Below are 17,741 nucleotides of genomic sequence, written 5' to 3'. Positions count from 1 at the left end.
TTAAATACTATTTTATCGTCTTCAAGGATTCATGATGTACAATTTTTAAAATTTTATATTGTGACAAATATATTCATAACAAAATTGATACACAATTTATAAATGTGGGTTGTTTTTTTTATTGGAAACTAAAGTATTTTTACACTGGTTTAATACTTTCTGAGGTGTATTTTTAAAATAAAAATAATTTATTTGGTGCCCAAAGGCAAAAAGTGTGTGCAGTGAATAGTGACAAGTGAGTACTGACAATACAGACAATTAAAATAGGTTAAATACCAATACAATTTACAGCAGTAAAAACAATATATTTACTTAAACAAGAATTGATTTCATATGATTAATATGGTAAAAAAAAATATATATATATATAATTACAATTTTGAATTTATAGTCATTCTGTTGTAACCAAAATGATTGTAATTTGGATGGGGGGGAATAATAATGTTAGTGCTTTCTACTAATGGAAATTATTTTATGATCTCTACTGCAATATCTCTTCATTATGCTAGTATACTGTATAGGTATTAGGTGCACAAACAAGGACATATATTTGCATAATTTAATATTGTATCTAAAACAACACCTTACTATTTTAATGACTACATATTTTATTTTATTTTTTTGAGTAGTTAGTAGTAAGTATTTTAAGTTCTGATAAACAAAGCGATGAACCAACAATTTGTGGAGTACTCTATTGAGTAATTTTTATTATATTTTGTGGTTAGTGGTCATGTTATCACTTATCATGATTTGTGGTAGCGATTAATTTTCCTATATATTTTTTTATTTATATTAGGGAAATTGCATAGGCATAAATGTATATGTGCTATTGGTCAATAGCAAGTGATCATGTACTTATAAAATTAAAGCACATATTATATGAAAACTTTGCACTAACTAATGCAATAAAAAAAAATGTTCATATAATCTAGGTTTAAACTACTAACATAATAAAAGTGATAAGCCTGTTGGCTCTTAGCCTTTGTAAGTCCAATTTCAATAATCAAGTGTTGCCAATTTTTCGAATTTTTACTGTTTTACAATAAATAAAAAAGAGAGCAAGTAGGTAACCTGATCTAATCGTGGAAGTGTGTAACTTGACACTTCTGTATGAGCTGTCTATTAAAGTTATAAACTTATCAATAAATACTTAGACACTGGAGGGAGAGTGTTTGCCTTATTTTTCAACCTATGTTGCTTTAAAGTGTCTTACAATTCAGTGGTGTAGTTACCCCGTCCATAAATCAGTAATAACTCAAAATGAAAAAATCTTAAAATAAACATTAGTGAATACTTCATGTCTACTAATTTTTTTTTTAATTTACACCAAAAAACAATCCATTTTTTCAAAAACACCAAGCTTAAGAATTCCCATTTTCCTTAATTTTTTTTTTTGTATTTCCCAACGCTTTTGAATTTACTCAAATGTACCTATGAACCTCAAAAGTACCAACTAGATTCACTATACTGACCAGGAAAGATAATTAAGTAAATAATCAAAGCATTATTTCCATTACTTATCGTGTATCGTATATATACTCAAAAAACATTGTAAAACATGGAAATCAATACATTCATTGCTCCGATTAGAATCTAAAATAGTAAGTAATGTTAATGTAATGTATTGCACCGATCTGAATATTTGTAAAGGCGCGCAATTAATTGAAGTTCGAGACATTTACAATGTTTTTTGGATTAAATACTACACAACTGTATTATTTTATTATCTAAATCTTGCACCAATACCAAGACAGAAATGGCCGAAGTTAAATCTATTACTCCCAAAATGCAAGAAAATTATTGTAACTATAATAAAGAACGTAGAAAAGCCATTGTGAGTGTATTGTTGACGGCTATTATAGATGCTGCTCAGTACTGATCACAGGTCACGTAACTAGTTGCTACAATACTTATGGTAAAGCTTCATCAAAAATTAAACAGGCATAAAACGTTGGCAAGCCAATTTGTTACCTAAACAGCAGATGCAGCTGCAGGTCCAAACGATGTTCCAAAACCTTTAAATGAGTAATAATAATTTTGTACCTGTACATTTGTTTAATTTTTTACAATACATAGGTATATTTCCAAGTTTAAATCATTGGATTCATTTTTATTTTTTAACATATATATATATTACAGATTTATGAAAATACATATATTTCTGAGTTCTAAATAAAGTAGTTTGTATTTTAGTCTTATCATATTTATTTTTTGAAGATGTACATATTATTTACAAATTTGTTTATTACTATATACACTAAAAATTACGATTCTGCTATGTGCTGTTTACATAGATCTTCAAACGGTAAACGTGTTATGATTTTACCAGTAGCTGGTCCACTTTTGAGTTTGACATCAACACAAAAATTATCTGCATCCAATTTTATTAGTTCCGCTTCTCGTCCAACATGCATACCATTCACCACTATTACTCTACCACCAACATTTGGTATTACAGTTTCTACATGATTTTGATCCAATTTTAATTTCACTTTTGGTTCAAATAATTTTACCATACAACCATATTTGTCCATTACTTTGACAACAACGCCTTTTTTTCCTAAATATTCTAGACCTAAAGTTTTAGTGGTCACTTTTACAACAATATTTTCCAATAACCAATAATCTTTTCTCATGTAATTTTTTTTTTTAGTCTCTTCTTGGATTATTTCTTCAAGGGCAGATATTTTTCGTTTCTCAGATTTACGACTGCTTGATTTAGATATCATAGACATACGGTCAGAGCCGGCTGTGCTCAAAACATTTTTAATTGGGGCAACAGCTGGTTTTTTAAAAGTATCCATTTTCAAATTCAAAGACAATTTTTCATCTTCTTCTCTGATAAGTTCTTTTGTATTGCCATCATCAGTTGGTTTCTCGGTAGACTCTTTTTTTTGGCCCTCTCGAATTTGACGTTGTAAAAAATCTGTTTCACGTTCTTTATCATCTTTTTCTGCTTTTTCTTTTCTTCTCATTTTTTCTTCAAGTTCGATTGTGGCTGGATCACGATCAATATATGTTATAAACCAACCTTCATCTGTCTCATCAACCACACATTTACCTAAAAATAAATATAGAATACAATTACTATAATTAAATAATAAATAATTAAAAAATAACAAAATTTTAATTTAGGTGTTGATTATTTTATGTGTATTGTAATTTGTATGTATATATTCAATGATCCAATTATTATTACTTATTAAGTTTAATACATTGCTTTTGAAAGAATCAAATGTGAATTTTACTTAAACAAATAACAGGTAAAGCGTATGTAGGAACTAATTTAAAAGGTATTTGTAACATGTTAATTTCAATGAAAATTATATTTTATTTATATTTTGAATATCTATAGATATTCCTCATTTACTCTAAAATATTTGAAACTAAAACATGATTCATTTAAACTTTTAAGATAATAAATGTAACTAAAAATCATATTCTATTTACTGTTTAATAAATTATAATATTAATAGTTAATACATATTACGATGTAATACATGGGTAGGTACTAATGTACTATAATCAATAATAACCACACACTTTCATACAAACGATAATTAGTAAAAGAATAAAAAGAAAACAATTCAAAATTAAGTTTATTCAAGATTTGTAGGTACCTTCATAGTTTATACTTTTACATAGGTACTGTAGGAAGTCTGTAACATAACAGATTATTAAGTACCTGTTTTCCCAAGCCATTTGACAAATCCAGTAAGAGTTGTCCACTGAGTGGCGTTCATATGCAGATGTGTTCGATCTGAAATATACTCCTGGTAAACTTTGTTCGCTTTTACTCTTTTAGTACCGAACTGCCGTTTCAATAGGTACAAAAATCCTTTGGAGAATTCATAACTGAATTCACTCAGATAACGTCCCGCATTGTCTGCAAATAATAACAGTTGCCGCTGATGCGATTCGGACATTGTGTGACATTTGAATCCATTTTCGTCCCGACACTGTTTGTTGCACATCTGACAAAACCATCTTAGTTTTTGTAATCCTTTTGACTTGATCTTGTTCGCAATGTACTTTGGGGTTCCTGGCTCTGCTCGACCTTTACCCATTGTTAATCAGTCCAATAACAAACGGTTGTAACTTGTAAGATTCTCGTTACTCGTAATATTAAATATTATATTTTATTATTTAATTTACTATTATTTTAAGTTTATCAATATTACGAAGTAAATAGTAAATACTGTTGCCCGCGATAGTGCTATAGATATGATAAATGATAATATACCAAGTGGCAAGTACCAACATCTTCCACATGGTACATTTAAATAACATTATTTTACAATCAATTAATAATAATAATATTGTATTGTCCTATTAGGTTTATACCATGACAAATATTATATATATATATATAATATTTGTCATGGTATATACTATCAGTCTTGTAAAAAATACTAAAATACTTTATACTAATAATAGTATACGAATAAAAAAGTATTAAAAGTACTTAATTAAAAATTAAAATACTATTATAAAAATGTATTTTACGAATACTTACCAAGTATTTGTTTTAAATTTTAGGCTATTATATTGTAAACCAGTATGTTACTGCTTATCATAGATTTAAAAAATTATTATAACATGTCTGACTATTTAGAGATATATATACATGTAAACATGTTCACATATTCCATTCTGCATTCAGATATATTTCAACTAATATTGATTAAATTTTAATGAAAAAAATAAACTTAAGAGTGGTATTATTAACTATTAATATGGAACTATTTTAAAATTATTAGATTTTCAATTTTCTTAAAAAATTCCAATATAGAAACCATACAAAATTTGATGTGGTATTTTTTAGATTTTAAATATTGTTATTACTTACGTTTACAATACAAAAACATAATATTAGTTTTCAACGAAAACAATATTATTTTTATTATTGTAATTTTTTGTGAACAATAATAAATTAAAATTATTGAAACGGATTTTATAGCATTTAAATACAAGTATTATCATTTTGTTAAAAATATTTTTAAAAAGTATTCAAAATACTTAAAAATACATTTAAAAAATTGTATTTAGAATACCATATAAATACTTCAAAAAGTATTTAAATACTTGTATTCGAATACTTTACAAGACTATATAGTGTATACTATATATTATTTTGTCGATCGCCGTCGACGGGTTGACTTGATTGTAAGTTGCAAGTACTATCAGCTTACATTACAAAGTATATTTTATGATATTATACATTATTGCTTAAAGTAATGCAGTAGGTTGAATTAGTTTTTGCCGAAAACATCACATTTTAAAATGTTATTGGCTGTACAAAATACAATAAATATTAGGTAAATAATAATATTCTTATATACTTCAAAAATTTCAAGTAGGTAGCTAGGTAGATACCACAATACCACGAATTCTTACACTCTAATTTTGAAATTACAACAAAATAACTAAACTATTGTTATTCTTCGTTTAAATATCGAATTTTGTTTAAATTTGAACCTAAAATAGTAAAATATCTTAATAAAAACTGTATATTTTTTTTAAAGTTTTTGGTTACAATATTAGCTCGTTATGGGAAGCATTGTATTACATTTTCAAACCTTAGCTATACAAATTGAACAATTTTAACAATAAAATGATTTTAAAATTATCGTGATGTGTACAAATTTTGTCAATATTTGAATTTCAGTCTTATAAAAAAAATTGTGCAATTGTGCTGATAGTATGTAATTATGTAAACTGTAAAGTATATATAATTTGTTATTTAGAATATAAAATATATACAATTCAACAAGACAACAACTGTTAAACATATTTACAAAGACTAAAGACATTTGAGTCGCACTCATGAGGAACCACTTGTATTTAATTTTCGAGCTTTCCGAGCAATAAAAAAAAATCGAAAGATATAAATTGCCTATAAATAACTCAATAATGACAATAATAGAGTCCAAATATTTTGATAATTTTATCATATCCTAATATACACATTTGTTAAAAATTTCAAGTATCTACAGCTATTTTTTTTTGTTATTACAAAAAAACAATCGGTATCGTCAAAAATATAGGTTTTGCGTAAAAATTCTTTTTTTTCTTAATTTTTTTTCCGATGCTTTTGAAAACTGTTGGGAATGTTCTCAACGTCTCAAATGTACCATATAGGTAGATCTAAATTTGTACCAGAAATCAACCAGAAAATTGAAAATTGAGGAATTTACGTGTATTGTGTATAAAGATAAAAAAAAATAAAAAACACATAAAATTAATACATAAATTTCTCGGCTCAGGATTTAAAAACAATAGAATAAAATGGATTATTCTGATAAATGTAAAATGTGATATGTTATGCGTTAGACGTTTTTGCAGTACGCATGTAGTCTTCAGTGTTGACCTGGCACACCTGCAAAAGCCAACGGATAAGTTTTTTTAAGGGGCCCCATAAAGAACGGTCTATTGGGCCCTGTTAAGAAAAATTGCATCTAAAAATTACGTGTGGTTATATATTTCGATAAAAAGTTTCCTGAGTTTCTCTTCCAGGGGTGTATTTACGGGGGCGGATAAGGGGACAAATCCATTCCCATGGCTCTTTAAATACATGTCTATTATTATATTATAATTATTACATCGTAATCTGTAAGCTAAAATTCTTGTCATCCGCCCCCTACAAAAAATACTAAATACGCCACTGTTCTCTTCCTTATATATAGGTACCAGAAAAACGCCAATCAAATAAAAGCTTATTAGAAGACCCTAAAAAAGGTCTTCGGACTCGTTCGCGGCCCATGGGCTCTGGCCGCAGGCTGACATTGGCCGTGGTCTTTGTCTTAGACATTCGAGATTATGGATAGACAATTATTTTAATCACATATTATTATAATTTATAAGACAACAAAATACAATAGGTACTGCACATTTATTAAAATGTAGGTAATCGTTTAATAATTATTATTGTAATCTCCATGCATATATATATATATATATATATATTATATATTATGTAATAATAATTCAAATCCCCCCTCTCCCGTTGCGTTTGCCTTATTGGCTATTAAAGATTATATAGTCAATCGTCTTAGCTGTAATACTGCATTGTAAGCTATACAATTATAGAAATATTCAATAATCAATATAATGGATAGTTTAGAATTAATCAAAAATTATAAAAAATTATTTATAGTAATTTTGCGTATATATACCTACAATCTATACCTAATAAATTAATAAATAGTCTAATAAATCATACAAATATTTTTTACTAGGTAACCATAATTTCAACCGAATAATTTTATAATAATAGTACCTATTGATACTACCTAGTATAAAGTATAAGTATTTATATAATCAGTGATAATGGTTACAATAATGCAATATATGGCAAAACATGCAGAACCGCGCTAACTATAACTGGTGCCTCAACGGGCTAATTCAACATGACATTTGAATATTTGATAGTTTGATACCATTTCTTTAGAAAATCTAAGATATTACATAGGTACCTATACGTTCTAATCAATTAAATCTCAAACAAAATTAAATAAAAATATTAATAGCTAGATAATAATTTAAAATATGACATAGGTACAATAGTGTATAACTCGTTATATTAAAGACAATTTAATGTTAAAAATTAAAGAAGATTATGCTGAAGAACGTATTATTGAAGTATTTCCGTATGTTTTGTTTCGTTAAATAAATATTTATTCAATTGAATGATTTATACTCACCAAATTCTTCTAACAAATCCTCTGTAAAAATATTCTCTATCGTCTTTAGCTTCAACCTTCAATGTTTTTTTTTTATACAGATGAATTGATTTAATGTTTTTTATGCAGAAAATAAATCTGAACTTGTCACATAAATCTATTTACGCAACCTACTTTTGTTATATTTAGGTAGTTGAACAATCATGCACCCATTAGAAGAATAAATGTTACGTTCCTAATTTTGTCCTTAAATTCTTCAATAGTTAATAATAATATTTCTACATTTCATTATATACGTTTCTTTACAACTCCCAAAAAAATCTATTTATGTAACTCAATACTTGAGCATCATTAAAAAATATTTACATTTTTTTTTGTCGATTTTGAATATATTATATAATTATGACACATTATACATTTATACATATATATATATATATATATACATATAATGGACACCACTCATGACAAATAAAAAAATTGATACATAATTATTGAACTAGTTGAAGACTTTTTGAGGTTTTCTAGATAAGATGGGTACCCACTACCCAAATATTATTTAGTAATATTTAATACTATTGAATATACGATTACTTTTTTAAGTCTTAATATTTTGAATTTTCCATACTATCATTACTTAATTTAAAATTCAAGTATTACAAAAATTCAACAATTTAACTCAAATTTAGTCCAACCTTTGAGTTTTATTATAGGTTAATTCACTTTAATATTTAAACTATAACAACACCAAATTGGAACTAGTGAACGTACATTTTGGTATGTTATGCGTTTGTAAGACGGAGACAAGGACAACAAATACGACGTAAGGACGTAAGACGTCCTCTTATTTAGGTATACAATTATAGTAACTAGATATATAATAGGTACGTAAAGACATCGATAAATGATATCGAATAACGAAAAGTAATAACTTAATTTCTTTAAACATAAATATAAAAATAATATTTATATTGATGCTATTTTGACCAGGACCTTATAGTGATCAGTGACGTCAATATTTCTTGGCATAAATGATGCATTTGATTGTATTCCATGGACATTCGGATAATATGTTTTGTAATCTTTCTGATTTGTTCATGGTAATGGCTTTTATGGTGACCGCACGTATTTAATATTTATTAATTTATTATCTATGAGTGGCTGAAGCTTACGCCTGCCATTGAGTGCCATGACGCTAATACTCATTTATTAAGTTGATGAGCTTTAGCCACGATACTGGCACTGCTTATCCACTTCTTAGTTCTAGATTCTAATTATCGACGCCAGCCGGTAATTGGATGGGGGCGTTTTTCAAAAATATCATCAAGTTGGTTTCACGACTTCACGATCACGGTTCACATTGCACCATGACGTGTAGTTAAATAAAATTGTGGGTAACCACGTGCTACTACAATTTTGTTACCTACATACACGGACGTATATTATATACGTCTGTGCCTATGTACTAAATATACGGGACACGATACGGTGTGGTGTTAACCACTTATTATTTTAGTTCGCTATGGAAAGTGGAAGCCGGGTTTACGATAAATCGAAACGTAACGCAATCCTCTATCAGCGAGATCGGTCGGTCCGTCAGACTGTCTCACCCTCCCACCATCAAGATCGCGGTGGAGCAGTTCTGACCGGTGATATAGGCCACCCCAAAAACCAGTAACCACGTTACAGAGTTGTAGAAAAAATACGGCAGTGCAGTTTTCAGTGCAATAAAAACGTCGCCGTCGCACTGCCGCAGCTGCACGCCATAGCCACTCTGTCGCGAGCGCCGAATACCTGATAAATGATAATGCGCTAATATATTTCTCACTATACATTGTACGCAGTCCTGTAAAGTATTTAAGTAAGAGTATTCAAATATTTTTTTAAGTATTGAATAACTTTTTAAATACTTTCAGCATGAAGTATTTTGAATAGTATTTTAAATGCTTTTTTTTGTATTAAATACTTTTTGGTATTGAATACTTTGGTTTTTTATTTTGAAAATTTTATTTTTATTCGAAATAATTGGTTGGAAAAATATCGTCAACTACAATAATAGAATAATAGTTTTATTTAGTATTCTGTATGTCTGTGTTAGCTGAAGCCTGAAGGTTTGTGAAAACCAGATTTCTGAAAATAGTTATTGAATAAAAATTTTCCCTTTTTACTATTAGCTAACTATTAGACAACCTACTACCTATATGTTTGTATTACGATGGTTAGAAACCCACTTTAAAAACGAAAAGTATTTGAAAAGTATTCCAAATATTTTTCAAAGTATTTGAGTAGTATTTGAAATACTATACAATTAAAGTATTTGAGTAGTATCTTAAATACTTTTAAAAAAATGTATTTGAGTATTTTCTCAATTACTTTTTAAAAGTAGTCTTTACAGGACTGAGTGTACGCTCCACGCTCGACGCTTCAGCTGCCGTGCGTGCCGTAGTGCCGACCGCCGACGTGCCCATGTCGCGTGTGCGCCCGCGTCGGAATCGCTGATTGTGCGTGCGTGCGTGAGTCGTGTGACGCAGCGTGCGCCGGCGCGAGTATGTGTGCTTGTGTGCGTGTGCGCGGTACGTGTGGGACTGTGTGAGGTGCGCGCGCGGTCCTGTCGTCCGTACTACGACTACTATACGTACACAGTGCTCGCCGACGACCGAGTGTTATATACTTATATCGGTCTGCCCACCGGTTATCGCGTATTACCCGCCGCTCGCCGACGGGTCGACTTTACGCGATCGCCGTCGTAGGAAGTGCCAAGTGCCCAAGTTAAGTTTTGCCGGTCGCGGACGGGCCCCGCGTGTGACGTTAGAATGACCGGTTCGTCACCACTCGCCACCACTGCATCCGCCGTAACGTCGCCGTCCCGCCACCGTCCGCTGTCGTCGTATCCGCCGTTCTTTGCCGCCGTGGAGATGACGCGCACCGTAGCGTAAAAGCCGCCGCCTCGCTGGTCGCCCGACATCCGTCGTCGTTGTCGTCGTCGTCGTCGACGTAATATATAAATGGCATCGTTGCCGCAACCCAAATTTGAACCTAAAGCCCCCGACAAAAGCTCGTCGGCGGCCGCGTGCGAAGTTCAAAAGAAAATTCAAGAATCTGCCGACTGTTCGAACGTGAGTAGTAATAACACGCAAACAACACCTTTTTCGTACCATGTCACCGGTAGTATATGAATTATACAGTATAATCGACACTCCACGGGCCAGTGGTTTCTCTCTCACTCGTGTGTGTTCATTCAATATCAGTAATCATTCGTGTCTCTTAAGTCCCAATTATTAGGAATTGCACACAGAAGGACGCGCACCTCTTGAGATATTTTTGAATTCCCCATCTATATACCTAGTACCTCTATACGATCTAAGCGATATCATTAGGTATGTTATATTATTATTATTACTATTATATGCGTTATAATTGTTATCGTCCGTGTGCGGGTCGGTCGGTGTGCGTTAGCTTGAGCGTTTTTATTCGTGTACATTTTTTTTCTGTTTTCGCGTTACTTCTCGACGTTCAAAAATAGGTACCTACTACCTACCCATAATACTTCCAGAATCGAGAATTCCTACCTAACCTATTCCGGATTTTTTGTGTCGGGCGACGACCATGATAATGACACAACGACGACGACGACGGCGACGGCGATGATAATGATAATAAAAATGATGATAATAATAATAATAATAACGCATATTACTGCAAAGCCTCAACACCACCCGACTATTATAATGTAGCTTTATGTTTATATATATTTATATATACGAAATAATGAGTAATCAATTTTCTGTATCAAAAGCACTGCAGTGTGTGCGTCGATGCGTTTATGCGTGTTAGTGCGCGAGTGTATAGTGGCGACTGGTGAGGTATGTCCATCGTGTGTTCTCCGGTACGTTTTTGCATTGCCTTTGATTTTTTTTTTCTCAATTGCCCTTTGAATCGACAATTTTACCTTACTAGTACCTTTGTATGGACACACTAATCTTGTTACTCAACGCCACAATACTTATTATAATCTATTCAAAGGTATATAATATTATACTTGTTTAATGCCCTTTTTTTTAAATCATAAGGTCATGCATTTCTTATCTATGCATCTATCCGTCCACATATAATAATAATAATAATAATAATAATACCTTATAATACTGTGTTACCTATGTACCTATATTTGTGAATTGCACCTATCTAATTTTTTTGTTTTTGTGTATTATATATTTATATTTTATCTTATATATTTTTCTATATAGAACAACAAGTCCAAATCATTGTCACTGGATTTATCGAATTTGAATACAGCTAGTTTTAAGTCCTTATTAGAAGAAGTGGTCGCATATGATACGGCTAAACAGACTAAAAGCGAATTATATAACGTATGTATTATTTCAGACATTAATTTTGGTAACTTAACATTTCAATGTTAATTCCTATTTGTTTGTACACTTATCTATGTCTTTAACCAAATTTATTTTTAATATTATATCTATTATCTAAATTAGAATATGTAATTTTTTAAATTTTCTATAATATAGAACATAGTATTATTATTTACTTAGAAATAATTAGGATAATAATTTTAAATTGTAACAAATTGAAAAATTAGAAACATTTCCATTTCCAAATAACAAATAGGTAGTTACTAATTAAAAAAAATAAAAAATACATACCTAAATAAGTACTTTTCTATAAAAAATATTCTCACTGTTTAACATTTTATTTTATAATCCAAGGTAATAATTGATTGCTTTTATTAAATAAAATATTCACCTAAATATTTTTTTTTCAAACCAAATTACTTTTTCATATTTTATAGAGCTTCACATTTTAACCCTTTGAGGATCATCCTAGGAATAAGTAAATGCAATTCAGGGAGCGGCTTAGGAATGAAAAATTGGAAAAAAAATAATGAGCGAAGACGTACATGTACGTACTATTTTAATAGGATTGATAAATGAAAATAAATCGATTGACTGAAATTAAACTTCACAGATGGCAGCACATATTTTATACAAAGTATTTTACGGTAATGAAACATAAACAAAGAAATTAAAAGAAATTTGTAGTAAAAACGTATATACGTCCATGCTCTTTTTGACAGTATATTTTAAAACGTATATATACCTACATCCATGCTCCTCAAACGGTCAAAATATTAAATATAATAAGTTATACTTGTTATGTATTTATGGATGGCGTGTGCAAGTGCAATCTTTATATCATAAAATTGTATATTTAAATTTTGTTTAAAACTCAAAAATCGTAGCTCAGTGAAACTTAGAATTTTTTTGAAAAATCAAGCACACCAATTGGCTACCTATATGGCTATTAATCATAAATTATAAAATAATCACATTTTCGATACTATTTGGGAATTTCTTTTAAGCCTTCTTTTAGATTGTCGATATTTATCTCTTCGCCTTCATCTAATTCCTCCAGGTTGGATATATCTACTTATAATAGTTCAGCCACTTCATCATCTCAGCCACTTAGTTTTTTACTAAGTACTAGTTTTCTCATTTCATCAACATTTTTTTTTTGACAAATTTTCCATAATAATGCTTAGCTTTTTATTCTTTATTAAGAAAAATGTTGAGAAAAAAATGTAAATTTGCAATGAAATGATAATTTAATTAAAAATAATAATAATAATAAATAATTATTTTTAATCCAAGACATTATTCGACAAGCATGTATTATTTTTTTCCCCCAATGATTATTTTACGAATCATGGTGTTAATGATAATATAATGTAAAAACTATAAAAGTTAAATCTATAATAATACTTAGAACTACAACTAGAAATATGAAGTAATTTTTAACAAGATGTCTTAAAACATTCAAGGATTAATGCCTTAAACAATATTCAAAGTTTTGCTTTGCTATGCTTGGTTGATTATTGATAAGCCATGAAAACAAAAGTTTAAAACGTTGCTATCAATAGCATGTGCAGTGATTAGGAATTTGGCTTGGGGGGTTGGAGACAATTTATACACATAGAATACTAAATACTAAATAAATATAATAAATACTAAATTTTCAAATACAGTAGTGAGTAGTGAGTGGTGACTGGGAATACTATTTTATTAAAAATCCTTAAACTAATATATATATACACAAGTATTACATTTTGCTTTAAAATTTTACACAATTTAGTATCCATACAATATTATAATAAATTCTTCAAAATAATATTTTATATTGGTTATACTAAAATTGATAATAATTTTTAAAATATCAAATTTATTTTGTTTGTAGTATGATATAATGTACCTAGTTTTTTTGTAGGATTTATAGAAGAAACTAATTTCCTTGTATATATATATTATAAAGGCTCTGGGAGGTCCGAGGGAGTATCTATCCACTTCATAGTCCTTAATTACGGCCCTGGATGCCATACCCGGATGCGTTGTTTCTATCTTACAAACACATAACTTAGCAAATAATACATTCAAAATAATTAATTTAGCTCCGTTTGTTTAATTTTGGAGTGAATTGACCTATTACTAAATTAGAATTTTATGACTTAGGTTTTTTTTTAAATTAAAATTTTAAAGTGAGTAAGAGTATTTTAAAATGCTATTATATATAACTAGAAGTGGAAAAAAACATCGAGATTTTTGTTCGATACATTGATGTTTTTACATCGATTTTTGGTCTTCGATGTATCGAAAAAAATATCGATGTTTTCTTTCATATTATAATACGTTTAAAAAAAAAAATATATTAAATTTGAAACAGTACATACCAACATGTAAGGTCCATGTAAATCTTTGAGAAAAATATAATATTAATTTGCAAATTGTTTACCTATGATCGAACGCTTGAAATAGATTCAACATTTTCTTTACTAAACGTCGAAAAACATCGAGATTTTTACTTTTTTTTTCCAAGAATCCGATACATCTAATTAATCGATGTATTAAATTTCGATAATTCGATACATCAAATATAGATATTCAAAATATTTTGCTCATCTCGACATAATATTATAACTACTATAATATACTAATTATCCTAATTATTAATGTAAATTTAATGTAAATAGTCTCCGTGATTATCCCAAACACATGGTTATTTTATGAGTCACCATTTAAGATAGTATGGTTGCACATCCATTAGTGATGTGTAGACAACTGATCTACAGATTAAATCGTTAAATAAATATAAATTTTTGTTTGCAAATAACATTCCGGGCGGATAAAATATTCAACCATAGTACTACAAACGCCAGGAAGGAGATAAAAATAACCAACTTTAAAATTAGATTACTAGGCGCGCTAGTAGTAGATCGAAACAGCTGATTTCTTGATTAAATTCTGTTGCCACAATATAAAGGCATTATTACTGATGGATGGGCAACCATTCTATTTTAAATCGTGGTAACTACATGCCTGTGTGATAAGGTCCGATGGCCTATCCATCTAACAATTTTTGCATTTGGCAACCTATAATAGTATGTTAAGGGGGTAGCGCAGTTCATTTATTAATAAGTCTATGATATTACAGTATCCGGTACTGTAACAATATTGATAATACGCATAGACGAAAAAATGTATGTAACTGGTCTTCCATTATATTCCCAAACTCGTAGTCCTTTCTCTCTCACTCTATCTCGTTACCATTAAGTGTTGCTGGCAAGGTGGATGTGGTCATATAAAAATAAATATGCCAGCAGAATTCATAACGCGAAAATGAACATTTAATATTTTTAGGTTTCAGAGATCTTTTTAATTATGTAAAAAGAATATAATTAATGATAAAACCCCTTGTTGGAGTGCTCACATTATATAAAAGCGGTCGATCTCTCATCCAAATTCGGGACCGTGACCTATATTGTTAATTTAGGGGTGGCTTATCTACGGGTAGACGCTGTCCATCCATTGGTTTATAGGTCTGTGATTTCATGCATACAGTAATAAGTATACGTCTTATTACTATACGCATAATTGCACATATACTCTAATAAGGAGACTAAACTCCGTTTCTGGTAACGTCCCGAAAGGAATCACACCGGCCAAAGGTTACATAGGTAGTAATGACTTTATAGGGATTATTCTTTTTTTTTTTGAAAATCTATGTATTCTTTTTTTTTTATAGCTAGTACAATTACGCATTTATATATGTGTATGTTTGTATTTCATAAACATTCAACATTCTTTAGTAAACAATTTTTGTACATATCGGTACAAAACGATTGATCAAAATAGAAGACACGACATGCGGATGGTATCGTGGATTAGTATCGGGCTCAGACTTACTGTGGTCTGTTCATGTGGTAAAAAAATAACTATATATTATAGTGGATTGTATAATTTAATTATTTACACAATAATAAAATAAATGTTTATAAAATATACACATATGCACATGTATGTAAGCGTAATTATTTAAGCTATAAAATGTATAAAGGGTCGTGGTTCAAAATAATGAATATATTTTCCTAAAACGTAAAAAAAACATTAATGATCCCTATATACTTCGCGGGTTATAAAGTAATATCTATAATGTGGTTAAAGTAACCTTTACAACTGCAGTGCAGCCTTGTGAGTGGCCGTTCGTGTTTTGTCTCCTTATTCTAGTCTTCACGACTAAGGATTTAATATCGCTTTGAAAAAACAGTAAAGAGGAGAACATTTTATATTTATTGATGAGTATTAGGTATGGTCATTATTGGAAAATTGCAGACTGTTTTATACGTTTTTCACGTATTTGAAATACGTGATTTCAAAACTTATCATCGGTCTTTAGTCTTCACCATAGACCTGTTAACTAATGACCAGCGTTTTGCCTATAGTTAATTGAGACGAGATGGACTCAGAGCACGATTTAAGATAGAATGGTTGCCCACTTGCCCATCCATTAGTAATAATGCCTTCATATTGCGGCAACAGAATTTAATCCAGAAATCAGCTGTTTCGATCTACTACTAGCGCGCCTAGTAATCTAATTTTACAGTTGGTTTTTTGATACCTCCTTATTGGCCTTCATAGTACTGTGGTTGAATATTTTATCCGCATGGCACGCTATTATCAAATCGAAAATGGCTATTTATTTAATGTTTTAATCTGTAGATCAGTTTATCACTAATGGATATACAACCATACTATCTTAAGGCCGGGTTGCATAAAGAACAGTCTGTACACTTGTTACCGTCCCTGTTAGCTTTTAATGATGTGTAATTCTTATCATTATAATAATATTACCGATCCGTAAGTAGTTACAGATGCAAAATCCTATCTGCAGTTTATAGGTCCGGTAGCTGATAATTTACAGAGCCGGTAACTTTACTGAGCGTTCAAGCAACACCTAATTTTATTTACAGAACCGTTTACGAACTTACAGATCTGTAAGTCGTTACAGAACTTTTATGCATCCCGGCCTAAATGGTGAATCCTAAAATAACTATGCGTTTGGGATAATCACGAAGCACGAATTAAGATATAGTGGATACAGAACGCAGTGCCATAGTTGATATAAATCAACTCACATTTCGACGCAATACCTTCTTACATTGCGCTATATAGGATTGTTCTGTGTTAGCCGGGAGAATAATGAAATATTGTAATTTAGTTCCTTATTCTCCCGGTTAATACGGAACAATCCAAAAAACGCTAGTAGTCCTGCAGCAACGTAAGAAGGTGCGGGCATCAGTTATCACAGGTTCGTTGCGTATCACGGAGACTATTTACATTACATTTTTTCATCCATGAGTATTATCAATATTTTATACCTAACCATAGACCTTATACTAATAGACGGTACGTGGTAGTAGTTCCGGTGTCCAAGCGTGACGGCGCTGATCAAGGTAGTACACCGTACACCGCACATGCGCATTAGATGCATACAATACTCTGTATATTACTGTATATAATATATATATATCACTGAAGCGTAGACCGCACCACCCACCCGCATCCCGCCTGGATGTTCCGTCTAGTAGTATAAGGTCTATGTACCTAACCCACGAATTAAGATATACAGGATACGAAACGGAAAGGTCTTATCAATGTTTTTCTGAAATAAGCACCTTCTCACGTTGCGGCACGGCTATAGATAGTATGG

The 17,741-nt window shown here is 30.3% G+C and overlaps 2 protein-coding genes across 5 annotated transcripts in view; one reads left to right on the top strand and one right to left on the bottom strand.

Moving 5' to 3' along the window:
* Nucleotides 1-2,187: 2,187 nt before the first annotated feature.
* On the bottom strand, nt 2,188-4,170 carry LOC100166805 (DNA/RNA-binding protein KIN17). The gene is given in 2 exon segments (NM_001326658.1): nt 2,188-3,061; nt 3,686-4,170. Coding segments are annotated over 2 exon segments (1,179 nt in total). The 5' UTR covers nt 4,068-4,170; the 3' UTR covers nt 2,188-2,264.
* A 6,061-nt stretch (nt 4,171-10,231) lies between these two features.
* LOC100165491 (putative leucine-rich repeat-containing protein DDB_G0290503) overlaps nt 10,232-17,741 on the top strand; it is a 21,501-nt gene continuing 13,991 nt past the window's right edge. For 2 of the 4 annotated variants that reach the window (XM_003247262.2, XM_001945335.3), the window contains exons 1-2: nt 10,232-10,798; nt 11,930-12,052. In XM_003247262.2, coding sequence (XP_003247310.1) covers nt 10,688-10,798; nt 11,930-12,052 — 234 coding nt within the window. In that variant the 5' untranslated portion in view covers nt 10,232-10,687. Of the gene's footprint in view, nt 10,799-10,836; nt 11,706-11,929; nt 12,053-17,741 lie in introns of those variants that run through there. The other 2 variants (XM_008188922.2, XM_008188921.1) reach the window with 2 other exon arrangements.

Source organism: Acyrthosiphon pisum, chromosome A3 (genome assembly GCF_005508785.2).
Source record: "Acyrthosiphon pisum isolate AL4f chromosome A3, pea_aphid_22Mar2018_4r6ur, whole genome shotgun sequence".
NCBI classification, from domain to species: Eukaryota; Metazoa; Arthropoda; class Insecta; order Hemiptera; family Aphididae; genus Acyrthosiphon; species Acyrthosiphon pisum.
Note: the sequence above shows the minus strand (reverse complement) of the source record. Positions and strands in the feature narration are given on the sequence as shown.